General features: G+C 38.1%; 1 protein-coding gene across 3 annotated transcripts in view; it reads right to left on the minus strand.

The window, feature by feature from the left end:
- The window catches only part of PRKDC (protein kinase, DNA-activated, catalytic subunit), an 85,013-nt gene that overhangs the window by 41,444 nt on the left and 23,693 nt on the right, over window positions 1–19,876 (minus strand). For all 3 annotated transcript variants that reach the window (XM_033058353.2, XM_033058344.2, XM_033058360.1), the window contains exons 26-48: window positions 19,383–19,490; window positions 18,393–18,619; window positions 17,877–17,971; window positions 16,993–17,092; window positions 15,917–16,050; window positions 15,146–15,415; window positions 14,212–14,438; window positions 13,330–13,538; window positions 13,078–13,210; window positions 11,886–12,044; window positions 11,520–11,723; window positions 9,942–10,127; window positions 9,319–9,423; window positions 8,185–8,352; window positions 7,771–7,898; window positions 6,599–6,806; window positions 5,482–5,660; window positions 4,285–4,453; window positions 3,725–3,790; window positions 3,201–3,273; window positions 2,828–2,976; window positions 1,561–1,698; window positions 1,241–1,360 (exon numbers count right to left, since the gene is read on the minus strand). In XM_033058353.2, the coding sequence (XP_032914244.1) occupies window positions 1,241–1,360; window positions 1,561–1,698; window positions 2,828–2,976; window positions 3,201–3,273; window positions 3,725–3,790; window positions 4,285–4,453; window positions 5,482–5,660; window positions 6,599–6,806; window positions 7,771–7,898; window positions 8,185–8,352; window positions 9,319–9,423; window positions 9,942–10,127; window positions 11,520–11,723; window positions 11,886–12,044; window positions 13,078–13,210; window positions 13,330–13,538; window positions 14,212–14,438; window positions 15,146–15,415; window positions 15,917–16,050; window positions 16,993–17,092; window positions 17,877–17,971; window positions 18,393–18,619; window positions 19,383–19,490 (3,555 nt within the window). The remainder of the gene's footprint in view (window positions 1–1,240; window positions 1,361–1,560; window positions 1,699–2,827; window positions 2,977–3,200; window positions 3,274–3,724; window positions 3,791–4,284; window positions 4,454–5,481; window positions 5,661–6,598; window positions 6,807–7,770; window positions 7,899–8,184; window positions 8,353–9,318; window positions 9,424–9,941; window positions 10,128–11,519; window positions 11,724–11,885; window positions 12,045–13,077; window positions 13,211–13,329; window positions 13,539–14,211; window positions 14,439–15,145; window positions 15,416–15,916; window positions 16,051–16,992; window positions 17,093–17,876; window positions 17,972–18,392; window positions 18,620–19,382; window positions 19,491–19,876) is intronic.

Raw genomic sequence — 19,876 nt, forward strand, 5'->3', positions numbered from 1 at the left:
AGCTGAAAGTGTTTCTATAAGACTCACGTGTGTCCACTAACAAAACACTGTATTTGCCCTGTGAAGATGGAAAGTACAATCAGCCCCATCTCTTACCTAGTATCAATGAATACATTACTCATGGTGCCCAGAAGACACATATTGTGGATACCCTCTATTTACAGAAGTAGAATATGGTAGAAAAGGTATTAATAATGCATTCAAAATATTTGCACTATCTGGAATTTTAGGCCATAAATGCACTCCCTTTAATTACAGCAAACCACTCAATCTGAATGCCCCTAAGGTCTCAGTTGATGAATTACAGTAATTTCACGAATACAAGCCGCACCAATTTGACCAAAATTTTGGTGGAAACCCGGAAGTGCGGCTAATATTCCGGGGCGGCTAATCTATTAACAAAATTCTAAAAGCTGCCAACACGGAAGTGAGAGCCCGCGGCAGCCCCAAGCCAAGCTGGAGCCCGGCCGGCCCCGGCAGAGGTGGGAAAGCCTGGCAGAGGCGGGGCCAGCAGTGTGGGGGCGGGCGGCAGAGCCTGAGTCAGCAGGGCGGGGCAGGGAGGGCGGCAGAGCCTGAGCCAGCATGGCGGGGGAGCCCGGGAGAACTGGGGCTAGCAGTGCAGGGGAGCATGGCAGAAGCAGGAAGGCCGGCGGGTGGGGCTGCCTGGCAGCGGGGGAAGCCCAGCATAATCGGGGCCAGCAGCGTGGGGGAGCCCGGCGGTGCGGGGGCCTGCAGTGCCGGCCAGGGCGAGGAAACGCGGCGGCGGTGCAGACGGGAGGGGGCGGCCGGCGAGCCTGGTGGCGGCGGCGGCAGCCCTGCCAGCCGGGCGAGCGAACGCGGTAGCGGGGCGGTGCTGACGGGAGAGGGGGCCCAGCGAGCCCGGCGGCGGCGGCAGCACCAGCCGGCCAGCCCCGCCGAGCCGTGGCGCTGAGCTGGGCCACCCGGCCCCGTCGGCAACCATGAGCGGGCCGAGCCTTCCTGGCCCCGCCCCGAGCCAGTAAAGCCCGCTATGCCGCGATCCTGTTACTAATTGGCCAATTTGTGAAAGCTGCGCACGGATTCTCGCGACGAACGAAAGTGCGGCTAATATTCGGGGTGCGGCTTATCTATTGACAAAGACAGCAACATTGTCGAGGCACCGGGGGTGCGGCTTATAATCCGTGCGGCTTGTATTCGTGAAACTACTGTATTTTACCCTGCAAGAGTTACACACTTGATATTATGAATAAAAATTACTCACATCCTCAGTATTAACAATAAGTTTTGCTATGAAGAGGCGGATATTTAATGGTACTGATGGGTTTCCTAATTTGCCATGAAGAAATTTCATCCAGAGAGGAAGATCTACTGGAACTGTCCCCTGAAATTTAGAAGAGATGAGCAAAAATGAAATCACTACTTGCACCCAACAGGCTTACCAAACCAAAAAGCCCCAAGCTCAAACCACACAGATTTCACTATAATATAGCCAAGAAAATTAATAACAGAAGGGATTCAATCATGGCTCTCTTTTCTTGGTAGCATTAATGGAAAAATGACATCTTTTTAGTTAATACTGGCCTCCTCCACTTTGGGTGTGATCTGGTTCCTCTGCATATGTTTAATCAGAGTGGTCATTGAAGCCATACATTCATGTTGGTTGAATTCATCCATTTCCAGTTCCATCTCATCATTTAGAACCTTGTATTCTGTGGGCTCCTGAAAAAAACAAACCCAAGTGTTACTTTGGATAATAACAACAATGCATTTTCTTTTAAATCCCAATCATGCCATGAGTGATTCTGATCTTATCTGTGCTCACATTTGACTACACACTCAGTGTGTGCAACTGGGAATACATCAAATGTGCTGTCCAAACAGGCGCCTCCCAAATGCATGCACCAGATCTGCACATTCTTCACTTTTTGTGCCAACAGATGCCAACTTTACGTTACTCTGACTTTACTACCTGCCAGGACAGGTGTGGCAAATGCTGAAAGAAGGAGGAGTTAAGCTGAACCTCAAAGAAATTATCTCATTTCATAGCTCAAAGAATATATTAACACCTCTATTTTATGGATGTTTTGTTTCACACTGACTAGCATCTGCAGCAGTTCTCTTTTGCTACACAGAATGAATCACAAAAAGAAAAATTGTTTGTAGGAGTTACAACATTACTGGGCAAAAAGAAAAGTCCTATCTTGCTTAACTTCCCAGTAGCTGAAACACCTCCTTGCTCCAAAACATGGAAACAGTTTATCTTCACCAATTTTAACAGTTATTTTGACAGATTGTGTCTTCAGTGCTATGAGCATTACTGTTGTTGAGACACCTTTTGATTACAGAAGGAACACAACTTCAAGTCTTTGCTGAAAGAACAGTATTTAATATCTCCCAAGAGCAACAAGGTGCCACAAAAGAAAAACAAAAATAATTGTTTGATTATTTATTCTATCCATTTGATACAGTCTGTTCTGTGGCAGACCAAAAGACGAGGGAAACGAGGAAACCAGATGCCTAACAGGAAAACATAACCATCAGAGAATGTGCCCGAGTGCAGTCACAAGCCATCATTTTACAACTCAGGCTGACTTCACTCACACTACTCAGCTTTAGAAACACAGTAGAGCATTATATTTTTTTCCAACTGTAGGCAGTGGAGATAGGAAAAAAAAAAGTGACAGAAAACAGCTCAAGTCCTCTCCCTCATCTTCTGCAGGAAACCATTCTCAGTCAGGTAGAACAAATATAGAAGACAAGAAATTTCTTTCTCAATCCAAATAAATGTATGCAACTCCTCAACAGCATAAAACTTTTCTTTCTCACAACACGTAAATCACTAAATTACCTTTCTCCTGAAACGAGTGCTGCTAGTTGTAACATCTTGGGAGCTGTAAGAAAAACCTTGGACTCCAGTAGAAAAATCAAACTGACTCATTTCCTCACTCAAACTGCTATCCATCATGTATGATGAAGAAGCTAAATATTTGGGTTCATCTAGACAGGAAAGAAGAACAGTCCATTAATCAAGGTAACTACAAGAACCAAGCCTTTACTGCCCACTAAAACTTGAGAGTAGGTGGGAATTGATTGTTAGAGGAAATACATTGAATGCTTTTATTTGTTCCTGCTACTCTAGAAGCCAGTGAGGAACACATCAAGAAACACTGTATGACAGGTAAGAAAGCATTTTTTTTCATGACCATAAATGACTTTCATACCCTGGTTGCTATTCCCTGCATCCCTGGCCTCCTTCCTAATAGCAATGTAGCGCTTCTTCCTTTCCAGAGGCACCTAAACAGCAAGAAATAAAGTTATAATTACTTAATAAAAAAAAAAAAAGTAAATCAATTTTTTTAAAATTTACAGATGATTTACACTTATTTATAGAGACACCAAAAATTATTAAAACTATATCTCATGTTGTAAATTATTATTATTAATGCTACAGAAAAACAACTGAATTTTTTATTCCTACAGCTGTTCACTATCAAAGTAAGCACACTAAAAAGTATGTGAGAAGTTACATGCATTACAGGTCTGTTCTAAATTTCAGGTCTGGATTTCTCTCAGAAAAATGTACTTTATATCATTAGAGCAATATTCCATTTTTTTGTATCCACTACTCCTTTTTTAATATCCTCTTTCTCCACATGTGAGAATTGACCTGGTCTGCAGTAGCTACACTGTTAAAGTCATACCCTTTTTTTTCTTAGAAACACTAAAGACCAGAGATTTCACTCACCTCAATTTCAACAGGAAATGTATACTGACGCTTCAGGTCTATCAAGTTTTCAAAAATCAGCAAGTTCTGCAAACCAAAGAATGTTTGGAAATTATAATGCTTCACACAATAACAATTGTTCTGAATGTATTTTATTTCTTCTTAAAAAAAAATCAACAGATCAATGTACAACACAGAAAGTATGTTGTTTTCTACATCAGTACTCAGAAAAAAAAAATTGCTACTTAACTACTGAAGAATTCACAGCACAGAATGTGCTCAATAAAAAGGTCTCTCTTCAAGTATATTCCAAGCACTGGAGAAGTTAAACAATAGGGGTTTTTTCCTCCCGTTTTAGAAAATTGATTGGGAGTGGAAGTAAAACAGTACCACTACTTCACCCATTCCCAAACAGTTGGTAAAACTTTCATCAGCTACCACTCCTTCTATTGCCTCACTGGGTAGTTTGTTAGTATAATTGCATGTCATTCAGGTTTCATTCTTTGATTTATTGCCATCAGGTAAAATCACTTTGTGTCTCATGCTCTGGAAGCCTTCTAACAGCAACAAAAGCTACTCACCTTTTCTGATTTTTCTGAAAAAAGAAAGCCTTGATAAAATTTACTTTCAGTGAAGACACAGCTGATGACAGCAATTGCACAGTTATAGGCTGCACAGTGATACTGCCTCCTCTTCTCCAGCAGCTGACTCTCTCCTGCCATGTTTTCCGTAAATGCATCATAGCATGACCTTAAATACAAACAGGCAAGAAAACAGTGTCAGAAGTTTTTTATTAAGCAGTACAAGAAGGGTTCCAATCAGAGACCAGTGAATCAACAGAATTTCAAGGAAGTAGTATCCAATTAAATCACCTCAGACTTGTTCAAGTATCTTGCAGATAAATGGAACCAAAGAAAACTTCCCCAAGTATTTACACAGGAGTCTATAATGTCAGAAATGTGATGACAGGAAATGTTCAGATAAGACGAATATTGGTTTCAATGCATACATAAATTTCTCTCATGGTCCTTTGCCAAAAAATTATGAATGGACATGCATGCTAAGGTATTTTATGGATTAGGTGATGAAAATAGTTTAGATGTGATTTTTAAAGGTCTTTGGCACAAATCCAATAACAGATCTGCAAGTCATAGCCAAGAAATCGTTTGAAGTCTTCACAGGACATAGTATTGTAAAACAAAAATCAAAACAAACAGAAATTCAGGAATCTTATTTTTTACTCTGAATATTAAACAAACTAAACAATACTAATTAACATCTATATTCAGTAATTCTCTTTTGTCTCCCTTTGCAGTGATGATCAAGCCAATTACTCCTACAGGGTGTGTTGCTGAATCATGAAATGCAAATGCAAATCCATTCCATCTTCTCATCGATCATATAAATACCAATTTTGCAATGCAGAGCCATACTCCACATAGAAGTGTGAGTATACTGAAACTGAGGTTGTGAAAACACAAATTAAAGGCCAAGAATCATACTGAAAAGGTAAAATAAATGTACAAGCTTAACAAATTTTAAAAGACATACAAAAGCAGGAGGCAAAGGTTATCCTAACACAGAACTGTAGCTTACACTACAGATAATTCTTTCAATGCAAACTCACTATAGTGTATGTCATTTAAAATCAAAAGCTATGTAAGAGATTTTATTTGCCCTTGAACAAATCCATTGCTTCACATAGTCTACTTAAAAAAGCATATGTGGTCAAAATCTAATCAGAAATATAAAGTAAATAAAATAAACAGTGGTCTTACTTTATTAGTGTCTTGGTAAGTTCATTTCCTTCTACACTCATGGAGCCACGGTAAGCTTGGTTAATTTTAGAGTCCTTGGAGTAAACTTCCTCTTTTGAAAGACGCACATACATCACCTCTAGCAGCTTGTAATAGCCCATTTTCTTGGTGACTTGTGTATCAAAAGTATATTCATGGGACTAGAAACAAATAGGCAGAATCTCAGAAGGAAACTTCCTGACTCTTGTCCTTTCTAAATAGTTCCACAGTTACCTTTCTTAGATAGCCTTCAGCTCACTTCTACCTTCTAAAACCAGGGAAAGAGCTGATGATAATAAAAGACTGACAGATTCTAAGTTCTGTGTAGTACAGTTATTAAACTGTGTCGACTCATGCTTGTCTGGTGAGCTCTCTTAACTACAGTTGGTCTAAATTATTATAAGGATACTGGAGGAAAATAAGCAGAGTACTGAATGACAGCTCAGACTCATGACACGCCTGTCACCATCCTTGGTGTCATGAGTTTCTTTATAGATCTCCTTTTGGTGCTAAAATGTGCAGCAAAAGGAACACGGTGTGGGTGACTCTACATAAATCTTAGTTTTAGCATTTTGTTTCAATAACTATTACTAAACTTCACTGATTTCAGCATATTGCTTGTCCTGCTGCCTGTGAACATGTGTACCAGCAAAATCATGGGACTGAAGAACTACACCAAGAACAGAGACCTCCAATGGCAACAGGATCACTGCATGCAACTATACTCTTGAATTGGAAGACAGGCTGTAAATAGAAAAAGGAAAATTTGTGCTCCTAATCCCTCGCTGAAGAACCTTTGCAATGATTACAGGTGTATTTCTATATTTAGAAGTAATGTACCTAATTTCAGAGTTTTCATTCCAATTTTCATACACAGTAGATAAGCAAACATGCATTAAATCCAAAAGAACAGTGTGTTGGGGAATAAAGAAAAGCTTATCACTAATAATCAAATTATATAACTGGCACACGCTCCTGTTTCATGATACACAAAACTGTTTCTATCAGTTTCAAAGTTAAGCAAATTATACATACCAACATCAACATTTTCTTAGACTTTCCCTAACCATAAACAAAAAAAAAAAAAAAAAATTCATACCTTTGTAAACCTGGAATTAAGTGTATCCATAGCCTGTACTATAATCTTGCCAAAGAATACTCTCAGTGCATCCAAGCTGCAGTGCCACAAGAGAGTGAGGAGGGACCGATCCACAAATGCTTGGCGAGCAGTATTTGAAAGAAGTTCTTCACTTTGGAACATTTTGTGAACAGTGTCCAACAGCATCACTTGTTTGTCAGTGGGGCTCCTAAACAAGATGCAAATTTCAAGATGAAAACTCTTTTACCAGACTTCACTTATGTCTCACACTCTTAGGACATTTAAATTTTTATTGACTGCATTCATGTCCTCTTGGGTTATCCTACAAAACATGCAAGATCAGGCTGAACTACCAAGTATTATGTAGCTCTCAAAAAAGCCCACCTCAGCTTCTTAGTCTGCTGCAAGAGATGGTAAATTAATTCAATAATTTAATCCTAAAGCAAACATTAACTTTCTCAGTTCCTTTTTACTGAAAAAAAAAAACTTATCTGGTACATGCAAAGGATGTAGGCAAACTGTAGGAAAAAAAGAGCTGACTATCAAGGGTTCCACTACTAGATGATCTGCTATTCGGAATAACTTTATTAAAATTTCAAAAATGGGATTTGGGGATAAGGTAAATTACTTTGTCCAGGAAATTACATGCTCCACAATAGTCACTACTCAACAGCCCATCAAAAATTGCAATGTTGGTTTTGGAAGATAGTAAATACCTCTTCTGTGGACAGAGCATGTTTAAGTCTACAATTTACCACCCTGGAATTATTCAATTAAGTGCATTGTTTTATTTTCAAAGAGGCTTAACAAATTAATTCCTTATCAATTTAAGTACTATAAACTTAAGTCATGATGTGGTTATAGAGGGACAGCAAATATATAACAAACAAGTACTATTGTCAATTGTATTCTCTCAGAACAAGCTTATTTACAGAGAGCTTTCCAATCTGCACAGGCACTGGAAGTGTAATCTGGAAACAGATGTCACATGTTCACACTCGGGAAATACTTTGAAAATGTGAAGACAACAGTAAAATCTGAATTAAAACTATTACAATAAAACTTTATAGTGTAAATCATCACTATTATAAGCACAATAAAAAGCAAGAAGTACATTTGCTTTAGCAAAACTACAATGAGAACAAGCACAAAATTTAGTGGACTAAACCCACCTTCTGGAAATTCTTTTGAAGCTGGCTTGAAATAAGTCCTCCATGAAATGTCTGTGGTCCCTGCAGAGGATTTCTGTCATCAGTTGCAACAACATTGGACTTTGAGACAATTCTAACGCATCTAAAAACTGAAGAAGAAGCAACATGTAAACTGAAAAGCCACACTGGATCAAATAACTTCAATCTAAGATGTAATTATTTTTAAATACTGATCAGAAGCAGATGCACAAAAGTATGTGCTTATTTAATGTGTTTCTGCAGATTGAATTTCTGGATAAAGACATAACCCAAAAACACAAAAGATAGTCTCTTCATATGAACCAAGAATCTCTCTTTAACTCCAGATACTGTGAAACACTGTTTCCAGACACTGTTCACTTTGGTCTCTAATTTTGTATTTGTTAAAATACTGACCTTCTTAGTGCAGTCTACATAGTTATTGTGCTTCAAGGTTCCTTTGGGAAACTCATCAGACCTCATGGGAAAATTGAAAGCTACAAGCTGATCCAGAGCATTCTTAAGGTCATTAAGCTTTTCTCCTGTCAAATTAGTGAAGAACGGGAGAATTATCACTGCTTGGCCCTGAAGGAAAAAAAAAAAAACAAACACAAAAGATGCAGCTTCATACTAAAAACTAAATTATTCCCTAACTATGAAGCCAGCTGAACAGGACCACCAAACAGCATCAGTGGCTATTCTTAGTGATTCAGTGGCTTAGTGTACTGATAAAAATATGTTATATAGCTGGCTTTCTTTCCAGCTGCTGGTTCAGAAAACAGTTTTTAACTCTCATGTCATTGCTGAGTGAGAGTTAAAGCTAATTAACATCCCATGGATGACATGGCTATGAATAGCAGCTCACTGCTCTTTTAAGCAAGCATTCATTCTCACACAAGTCACTGATTTAATTCACCACCTAGTAGCTAAAGCAAAATCCCAAACTTTGTTTATTTTGAATGCATAGAAAAGTACAAAACTCTGCCTAATTAAAGGCAGGCTGGCTGAGAAGCTACTACACAAAATTTTCATAAGTACAAAATCTTTTATTACTCTAGTCCAACTAGCATCTTTTATAACTCCCACTTTCAGTCTGCAGTACTTTATCTCCCTCTCCTGACCAAGCTGCATATAGCAGCTAGTCCATTAGTACTGGTCTCATACCTGCAGACACGGACATTAAAATCATGACAAACGTTCATAACTGGACCTGTAGGAAATGCCACTCCCTGCTAAAAGCCTGATCAGTTGTCATTTCTCAAATGAACACTTGGGAATTCCACACAACTTGTAACTGAGGCTTTTTTTTTCCTAATGATCACATTCCTTTCTTCTGAGTAAGGGAAAAAAAAGAGCACCTGTGATAACATCTGTGATAGATAGTGCCTTCTATTTGAAGAGCAAAAAGGATGATTTACAAGTTTTAGAGTGTTGAACAGAAGAATAAAAACCCAGAAGCCCAAGTTAAAATTAAGCCAAAGAACAGAAAATTCCATGAACTAACATTCTCATCTGGGGAGGGTAGGGAACCTGCTGAAGTGAGCAATTTACCTTAAGATTTAAGCCTAAATCCTGATCAGTAAGTAGACTGGTATACGTATTAAAAACAGCTGTAAATGCTTCATGATTGGTATTGAAAGAAACTGAAGAGTCTATCTGGAAAGACAGAAGAAATAAAAAAACAAGTTTTTTTAAACTAATTAAAAGAGATTTGTATTAAAGAATAATAAAAAGCCCTTGAGCTATAGAATTATTTATTTCCAAAACTACACTGAATTAACAGAAAGCACACACAGAGTGAGTCTGGTTTTAAAAGAAGAGCTATAAAAACTCCTACACAAACAAAATCATAACGTTGGGTATTTTTCAATTCAAAAAAATATTAATCTCCTTCTGAAAGCCAAATTTCCTACTGGTCATTTCAGTGATGCCTAATATAGCAATACAGTTTACATTCTGTATCCTAACACATACCTTTATTACAAATCAAGTAATTTCCACCTGCCTCAAATTTTTTTGTACTTTGCTAATAGAAACATCCAGATTCTAACATTGCCTTTTTTCCTTTATTTCCTCAAACATAAAACGTTTGACTTGAACAGCATTTCTTTAAAACACGATGCAATTTCTACAGAACTAGAAAGGTTTCCTGAACTTTATAAAGCAGTACATACCTGCAGAACTTTGGCCAGCAGGGTCAAGACTGCCATTTTGCTCTCAGCAGATGAACCTTTGGCCCACCAGCCATCCAGTTTCTCCCAGTTTCTTAGTACAGCTCTCACCAGCTTTGCTCCTTGCTGCTTGCGCACAGCACGGTCCCTAAAGCTCTGATCTAACATGCCATTCAAAATGCTCCCAACCTGGAAGGAAAAGCAACAGGTAAGATTCTTGAATCTCAAATGAAAGGATGATAGAATCACTTCAGTGGTATGGGCAGTCATAAAAAGAAGCATCACAAAGCAATGCCAGATTTAAATTTCAAAAGGATGCAGAAGAAAGATCTCCACAGGAAATTAAAAACACACCCTTCTCAAAAATAAAAAACATCTCTCCAATTTACTCCTGTTTCAGAGTACAATGCAGCAAATAGTTCTGATGCCTTTTGTGTATGTATGGAGAAATAAATGATAATCCACAATAAAGATCAATACTTGATAATTTTAGTTAGTGTGAAGTTGAAAAACAGCACACAGCCTAGCATATTCACATCCATTTTGAAAAGAAAAATAACTTCTGCACAGTAGGCATGAACCGAGTATGCTTGAAATTTCTTTTCTTCAAAAACGAACAGTCACTATCATCTATCAGATACACTTGAAAGAATTAATGTATTGCAGCATGCCTGGCACAGGAAACACTGGAAAATCATCACCAGAAACAGCCATTAAAACATACACAGTCCTCTACAGTCTAATTAAACAGTTTTTGCTATCACCAAATGATGCTGCAAGTCTTTTAAAATATTACTTGGATGCAGCACTCTAAGCGTAACATTTTGGTTTATAAAAGAGGCAATTATTTTTAAAGAATTATTGTACTTCGCTGAGCATCTTTTTAATCAAAAGGAAAACCGACTTTTGATCTTTTTGACCCTTCTGTTTGTCAGAAGCTCTGAAGGAAGACCTCTCTGATCTAAGTTTCCTTCATGGCACTGAGTTCTACAAGTGCCGTAGGCAAACAGGAAGAAGTCTGTTGAGCCAAGTGAGCAACACTGAGACTGAGTACATGACAAAGTATCCCGTATTTATTTCAGCTCAGGAGGCTTGTGCCTGTGTATGTCTCTCTTTTCAATACTCTGATGTAGGTCTACCCTAGTCCTGTGGACTAAATACCCATTAGTAGTTGGAGTTTGTTTTTCAGTTTAGTTTCATCCAAAACAAATCCAAGTCCAGTGCTCTGCAATGAAAAGCAAAGCACAGTAAATGGGTCCCTCCTTTGAAATGACATTTTTGATCTGAAGTACTATGCAAAGACATCCCGAAATTTCAGGATATAGGTAAGCACTTTCCACTCAGTTTGATCTGAGAACAGAGTAATGTCAGGCTGCCAGAGATCATGATGGCAGCACCAGTAGGTCAAGACAAAAAAAAAACCCCAAAACTCTAATGAAAAACTATCAGTGCACTGCTGTCTGAAATCCAATCCAATGCACTTTTTCTCCTACTACACACTCCACTTCTAACAACAATAATAAAATTGTTACTTCTAATATCCCCTTTTGACTATGTCCTTTTAAAGAATAAGTCCAATACCATTTGAGGATTGCCGACGGATGATTCCATAAGACGGACTATGATCACATCCAGGTTTTTCAGTAGCTGTTGATTGATGGTTTCTGAGAACAGGCTGTAGAAATACTGACCGTGAGAGAAATTCATCAGGTGGTTCTGGGATGCTCCTGATAGTGGCACAGATAACACTACTGTGTTCAACAGCAGACTTACTAGCTCCTCACACTGAAAATCAAGGTATAGAGACAAGAGTTATTTCAAGGATACAACATTTCACTTAGAAATTTCTTGGAAAAGCATACAATTTTTTTTTTCAAGCTCCCATCCCAAACTTTTTTCTTTTGTTTATTTTATTTTAAGGATTGTAATTAGAGAACCACATCATACCTGCTCATCAATAGCAAAGGCCAGCTGCAGAAGGCTATCAGCTAATTGCTTACTGCTGATATCTAAGGAAGGGAGAGAGATCCTTTCACCTCCAGGTGCAATGCCTTTATAAACAACTGAAAGAAGCTTGGAGCCAACTGAAGAATGAGACCCTTCATCCTATGGAAACCAACAAAGAAGTGATAATCAATAAAAGCTGAAAAAAGGCATCTAATCCATCTGTATAGTTAATGAAAACACTTGAACTCCAGATGATTTCCTTATAAAGCAATGCAAATACACCATGACAAGACACCTTTCTAAATCAGGGATGAGATTTTAAATGAGACAACCCTATTGTGTACAAAGTTCAGAACAAACTAAAAGTAACTGGAAAAAGTTCCAAATATTCTGATTCTCCTCTACCTTTTCAGCTTTACTTGACTACAGAAGTAAAATTAACAGCTAAGCCAGGATGGATGGGACACAAATGCAGCTCATCTGATTATCAATATACTGCAACCACAAGTCTAGATTTTGTTGATACAGAGAATGGATAGCACACAGAAATTAAATATTTTGTTACTTTTAGCTTTGCTCAGCCTTGTTACCTTTATTCACAAATTCTCAGTCTTTGTGGCTGTTGCATAACCTGCTCCTTCAACTGCCCGAAGTAGAGATTTACTACACCCAGAAACTTAGTGGAAGGAATTTGAGTAATACAGTCTACATCCTTACACTTCAGAGGTCTCTATCCTGTTTTCCTGAAACTCAGACCCACTATACTGCTTTTGATCAGTCAGGAAATATTCCTTTTCTAATTTCCCTCATTTTTTTGAATGGTTTCTGTGTAAAAGCTGCTAAAAAAAAGTGCCTCCTTTATAGGATAGTTAATTCTGATTTTTTGAGTTTTCAGTCTAGCAAAGCTCACTTAAAAGAAGTCAGAGGACATACATTCTGATTTCCAGTGTCTGGAGCCAACCAAAGACTAACACAATTATAAAGATTGTTCAAGCCTCAGTACTGTGCTAGTCAGATTTGCAGAATAACCATAAAACATATATTTTTGATCCCATTCAACACCAGCTCTTTGCTGTTGATCTCATTTTAGACAACTTCATCTTATCTGATCTCTGTTTTCATCCTGGTGTTTTACACAGGAAAAGCTCTTTACAACGTAGAAATGTTCACTATTATTTTCTGTAACAACTACCTGACCGTGAAGAACAAAATGAAGCAGGCCAGATTTCTGGAGTTGCTTGCAGGCAGAAAGGACAGCACTAAACCTAACTTGATCCAAACGTGCTTCTGAATTAAACAGATCAACAGAACAAAAATCCTCAAGGCTAGAGAGAAAAGAGAAGCAATAATGTTACATTAGTGCATCCACAGACATTATTTAGTTTCTGTTTCTCATGGTGAACATTTGTTCTGAATTCATGCTTACCAAAAAGTCCCTACTTACCTCTGTGGTGTGATTCTATTTTTTATGCACAGTTTCAAAGATTCCTGATAAGGAGATTTCATCAGAGCTTTCATAAGTCTTACTGAGATATCTGGGAGGTTTTTCATGACTTGCACATCAGCTGTATTAAAGCCTATGTGTGATGGATCACACACTGTCATCACCACAAGCTCTATAAAGCTTGCATTTAGCAGCTCCTCCTCAAGCACCTAGAAAGAAAAAAATTTAAACATAAAAACTTGAAAAATTTATTCATATTTCTCTATTTAAATCTTCATAACTTACCAGTAATCCTAACACAAATGAAACCAAACCTGAAACAGTACCTATTCTCGCTGATTTTCTCTATTGAAATGTCTGACTTTCAATCATTTATGCTAATGCACAGAAATTAGGCATCTATAAACATAAACATAGGATATATGCTATCCCATCAAACTGCAAGTTAGATCTTAAACCACATAGCCTGTTGGAGTCTGGACCTGTAAATCCTGATGTACATCTCTGTACACACTATCAGAGATTTGCTGATGAGACAATCACAGTCTCAGAACTAAAATTCGCAGTGTAAATTTCCTAAGAGACTCTTAAGTATTATACTTTATATAGTCAAATATGGCTTATGCTGCATCAAATAGAGAGACCAATAGAGAGACAATTAAGAGAAAGGCAAACAGAGAAACCTGAATATCTATACTGAATTAAAGAAAGGCAGATTGGGTCAATTCTTTCTACCTTTTAAGCAGCTATCCCCTCCACACATTTAATGCCATCAGGAATCACACAGGAAATATTCACTGCACATACTCCATATACAGAACATGTATATTTAACTACATGTAAGATTTGTGTATTTTATCCGCTACAGATTTCAGAGCCTACCTTCCAGAAATCCTGCTGGCACATTTCCAGGATGAGGGTGACAAACCCCATGATCCGGACTATAATGGTACACTTGCTGTAGTTGTACATGTCCCTTTCCTGAGGGCTGAATATGTTGCTTTTGGAACTGCAATCAAAGCACTGCTCTGCTGCGTGGATATCATGCAAAGCAATAGTGTCAAGGAAGAACCGCACAGCTTCCAAGAACTTGGAACTTTTGTTTACACCTGGAAAGAATCATGCTAATTTGAAATCACAGAATGGTTGGAAGAGACCTTCAAGATCATTGAGCCCAACCCATGCCCTAACACCTCAACTAAACTATGGCACCAAGTACCACATCCAGTCTTTTTTTAAACACATCCAGGGATGGTGACTCTACCATCTCCCTGGGCAGACCATTCCAGTACTTTATCACTCTTTCCATAAAATAACTTTTTCCTAATATCCAACCTATATTTCCCTTGGTGCAGCTCGAGACTGTGTCCTCTCATTCTGTCAGCGCTGCCTTGTGAAAAACACCAACCCCCACCTGCCTACAACACCTTTCAGGGAGCTGTAGAGAGTGATAAGGTCACCCCTGAATCTCCTTTTCTCCAGGCTGAACAACCCCAGCTCCCTCAGCCATTCCTCACAGGGTTTGTGTTCCAAGCCTCTCACCAGCCTCGCTGCCTCCTCTGGATGCCCTCAGGTGTCTCAATGTCCTTCCCAAATTGAGAGGACAGAACTGGACACTGCACTCACCAGTGCTGAGTACAGGGGAAGAATGACCTCCCTGCTCCTGCTCCTGTACTGTCTTTGGAAAACTCTGAGAGAGTTTGTAAAATATATATTCTACATTTGAGAAAAGAGCTTAAATTCCAAGTTAAGAACTAATCTTGGGTGGGCTTTGTGTAACACATGAATGAACCTAATGCAACATCTAATCACTCACCCAGTACTTCATAAGGTTTGATCATCTGCAGCTCAAAGAACGTATTGTAGCAATCCAGTGCTGCTAAGAACATGTCCATCCACTGCATGACAGTCTGTAAACTGAAGGGTTCCTGCATGCCATGGAGAGTTGGCTGAGAAAGGATTCCTGATGGACTTTCGGTGCCCCCTCCTTCAAATTTCTTAATAAGGAAAGAAACACCTTTTTCTTCTAGAGAATCACTTTTGTCTTTTAGAGTATCAGCCAGCCAAGAAGATTGGGACTTGTTTCCTGACAAAAATAGAAACAGAAATATAGATTTTCTAGGAAAAACACATTTCAAACTAGCTAGGAACTAGAGGAAAATGTACTAACAACTTTGTGATTTAAACTGTGTCTTCTAGCAGAGAACATATTGGTTTTGTTTTAGCTTTGGCCACATTCCTAAAATTCCCATATTTCTCTTCCTTCCTTAAGGAAGAGGCCAATTTTTATGACATTAACAGTTCCTCATCAACACATTTTGTCTTTTTTTTAGCTGGATACACAACAGCAGTTTTGGGCCTTGAAGTAAGACTGCAATAAAAGCCTCTTCTATGCCCAAAAACATTCCTCAAACCCTGAGGTTCTCACAGTACCCAATCTGCAATATAAGCAACCACTCAGTTTCTATTTAACAACACTGAGTGAACGGATATTTACTTGTAATTACTGCCCTGCACAGAAACACATAGGGAAGGCATGCACAGAATATAGAAAGCAAAGATTATAGTGCACTGTGACTTCAAATACCTGGCAATAAAGGAACAAATTCATAGAAGAGCTCCATGGCTTTATGCCGGCACTCTGTCTGAGGTCGTCCACACTGCACTAAGAGCCACATGACAATGTCCTGAAGACGCACGGATTTAGTAGTTGGGAATCCCCTGCACAAAAACATTAGGGATTAACAGTCCTCTTGACATCTACCAAGAAGCAATAGTCTTTCAGTTGAAAAAAATAAAAATGTTCCATGAGCACTGTGAATTCCTTTTATCTATCGAACCACAGCCCATCTGCACTACAAGAAAGAGTTCTTCCACCATCGTGTCTGACACTGCTTTCCCTTCCCCTCACGCTACTTGGGATCCCCAAAGCATAATCCATTGTGGAAAACAATTATAAATGCAGAAGAAGGTATTTTCCCTTCTCTTGGTCAACTCAAAGAGGAAAAATGGAGATTAAAGTTTAAATAAGCCTGCACAGTTTTTCTCCATCCCCATAATCATCCACTCTCATAACTTAACAAACGCCACACCAGTGACCCAAATGTCAACTCCAATTGCCAGTTTCTTTAAGATCACATGATAATTTGGGTAAAAAGGGAACCAAGGAGGTCTCTAGTCCAACCTCCTGATCAAATCAGGATCAGCTAGGTGACTCAGAGCTTCATCCATCCTGATTGTGAATCCAAGTTTGCTTCTTTTATCTTTTTTGCTTCCTTTCTTTAATTGCTGATCATCCTGTTGCAGCTTGTCCTGCTTCTGGTGACATTTAACAACAGTAAGAAGAGGAGGAGTTTCCTCCACGTGCCTGCTTTTTAGCACCAGTGCTAATGTTATTATATACACTGCTGTGAGGGGAACATGCTTTTCTGCCTCTTCTTACTAAACTAAATCTAATTCACCTTGCTGGAATAAAGAATCATGCCCCTCTCATATCATGTTCAGTGTTTTCCCACCAGTGGTTCAATAGACACATCAGGTGGTCTGTATCAGCAATTGTTATTGGATACAGTCCTCATTCAGAATCCCAGGCATTTAATGGAAGTACTATTAGTAGATGATGTTTACTAAAATGGAATATGAAAACAAATGCAAATATCTGACCGTGGTATCCTCCGCTTTCCTTCCTTGTTCAGAGAAGGTGCTTTATGCTTGATTATGCGCTTCAGGTGATTAATGGCATCACAGCACTGTTGGGCAGTACCTGTTGGAGAAAGAGAATTGACATCTCTAAAAAACTGCCAGTAATTTGGTTAAATAAATTGAGATAGCACTGTAGACATGGTGTGACAGACTTACAGATGATAATGTCTACCAGCTCCACTACTCTGTGCCTCTACATAGATTGTTGAAAGATGCAGAACCTTTCTGAAGGAATTTAAGTTCTGCTACACCAACTTTATGTTCTAATTACTATTAATCGATGAAAGAGCATGGAAAAAAAAAGAGAGAAAAGTAGATTTACTGAAGAATCATTAATATCCTGAAAGAGGTCACACATTCTTCACACAACTACATACTGCTGTAAAGAATGACAAAACAATGAGAAAAAAGTATCACAAAATAATAGAAATATTCCATAGACTGTATCAAAATGGCAATTTGTGGAGCATTTGTTTGTTATAGAAGAATAGACTGGTTCTCATCAAGATGCATGTTTTTACATCATATAACTGCAAAACCACAACTCAAATCTAAAGCACCAACAGCATTTTTAGTGTTATTACAAAACTGTAAATCATTGTAAATAGGACAACGTTTTTTCTCCTGGGCTCAAAATATTCCACCTTTATACACTGCAAGGAGTTGATTCAAAGAGTTCCTAACTAGTTATCAAATGACCTCTCTACTGATAATGAAAAATAATTCTTCCTTTGTTGCAAAAGTAAGCAAATGTACTTTTCTGACAGTTTTTTTAAAATCTTATAGCCTGAGATTCAACAAAGTAACTTTTTTCTTCATCCCGCAGTTAATTAACTATAGCTCACCTAATGACTTCTCATCTGTATGGGCTAAAGCCAAGCTTTCCAGAAAAACAACCAGTGCTTCAAACACGAACTGCTCCACCAGAGAATTTTCTTCCCTTTAAAAAACAGGAAAAAAATTTCATGAGAAACATGAGTAGAAGAAGCACTAAATGTAAAATCCTAATTAAAACCCACCAAATTAAATACTGTAGAGATACACTGCAAAAGATGTTTGCACAAAAAAAGTACATCTAAACCAGCTAAAAAAAATAGCAGTGAAATTTGCCAAGCATCCTGAAAAGGCATAAAAATCTTCTTATAAACTGGTGATGAAAATTTATTTTTATACATTTCACACAGACGGAAAGCCCCAAGAACAAAATTATTACTAAAAATAAGCTGAGTAACTGAATTTTACAGCTATCATATACATTAATAGAGTGTCAGTGGATGACTATTCGAGCTGTACAATTAATTCTTTATCTCACTGAACCTTTAGGTCTAAGTTAGTTACTGTTTCAAGCTCTGCTGGCTCACCGGAATTCTCTGTAGATACTGTTAAAAGCAAGTGCTGCACCCAGCCTCTTGAAAGCACTGGGGTGAAGAGCAAGACTGTACAACCGTTTAAAAAGAGACTTGGTGTTTGCTGGGCTTTCCTCCTGCTGTCTCGGTGTTGTCTGCTTGATAGACCATTTCAAAAATTCTCGTATGCACTGGCCACAGAAATCTCTCAAAGTGCTGTCAACTGGATCCACTATGCCACTCTGAAATTACACAAGATTATTTGATCTCAAGAATGAGAAAAAAGGCCACCATTGTCTCCCTGCAGTATTATAGTAGCTTATCTACATTGCATTATTTGCAAATCAAAAAACTGTATTCACAGTTTACCAGAAATCAACAAAGTTAAAAACTGCTACTGTCCAAGGGAAGGGCAGAACTTTCAGCCCTCACAGTGCCGAATTACAGCTCAAAGATCTGGATTTCTATTCTTTTGTCAGCTATCAGTGCAGGAGTCTTGTCTAAGTCACTTCATTTTATGATGGGTGTGTTTCCTCTGCCTAAGAAGTGGTGTGACAACACTGACTGTTATGAAAAAAAGTACTTCAATCCTCTTGACCTACCTTGCCTCCAACCACTTCTGTTCTGTGCAAAAGCTAGTTTTACTTTGCACCTGGTAAAGGCAAAGATACTTAGAAAAAAATTAAGCATTCAGGGGGATGAATGGTGAACACGCTTCAGTTGTTCCTAGCTCATACTGATGATAAAGAGTATTTCATTTATCTGAAGATGATATACCTGCACTTTGAGAATGCCAAAGAAAGAGAAATCATCAAAATCTTAGCTAAGAAATATTAAATGGTTATTAGAAAATAAATAAATAAACCAACTATTTTCTCTCTTTCAAACATTTAAGGGGCTATTCTATCTGTTCAAGTGTTCTTGGTTGCTTCAGCAGTAAAATGATGCTAGTTAAAAATAAAGTCACAAGGCACAGAGAAAAGAGAGGAAAGACTTATGACCTACCAGGATAGCTTCCAAGAATGCCACTGTATCTTGACTCTCAAATTTTTTGTTGTTGGTAAACCAGTGAATGAGTTGCATGACTAAAGGCTCATACAACTGTCTTGCTACCTGAAAACAGTAAACATTAACTAGGTTTCTAGGATTTATATATTTCCATGCTACTTTGCTATTAATACGTAAGAATAAAAACCAGTACTTTGAAAAAGGGTCTATAAAATGATAAACCCATTTCATATTACATTCCCATATCAAGGATCAAAAAACCCCAGACAATTAAAATGGGTTAGATGCTTTCTATTCAGCTAGTCTTAATAACTTCCAAGCTTACTTTTAGTAATATCTTTTGAGAAAAAGAACATTGTATGCCACAAACTGATGTGCCAATACACAGTAAGAGAAACAGGGATGTTTGTTTCTTAATCCATATTTAGATCTAAAAATCTATCTTTACTATTAATCTAACTTCCTGGATTTCAATAATTCTACCTGTAAAT

The sequence above is a fragment of the Catharus ustulatus genome, chromosome 1, assembly GCF_009819885.2.
Source record: "Catharus ustulatus isolate bCatUst1 chromosome 1, bCatUst1.pri.v2, whole genome shotgun sequence".
In the NCBI taxonomy this organism is placed as follows: domain Eukaryota; kingdom Metazoa; phylum Chordata; class Aves; order Passeriformes; family Turdidae; genus Catharus; species Catharus ustulatus.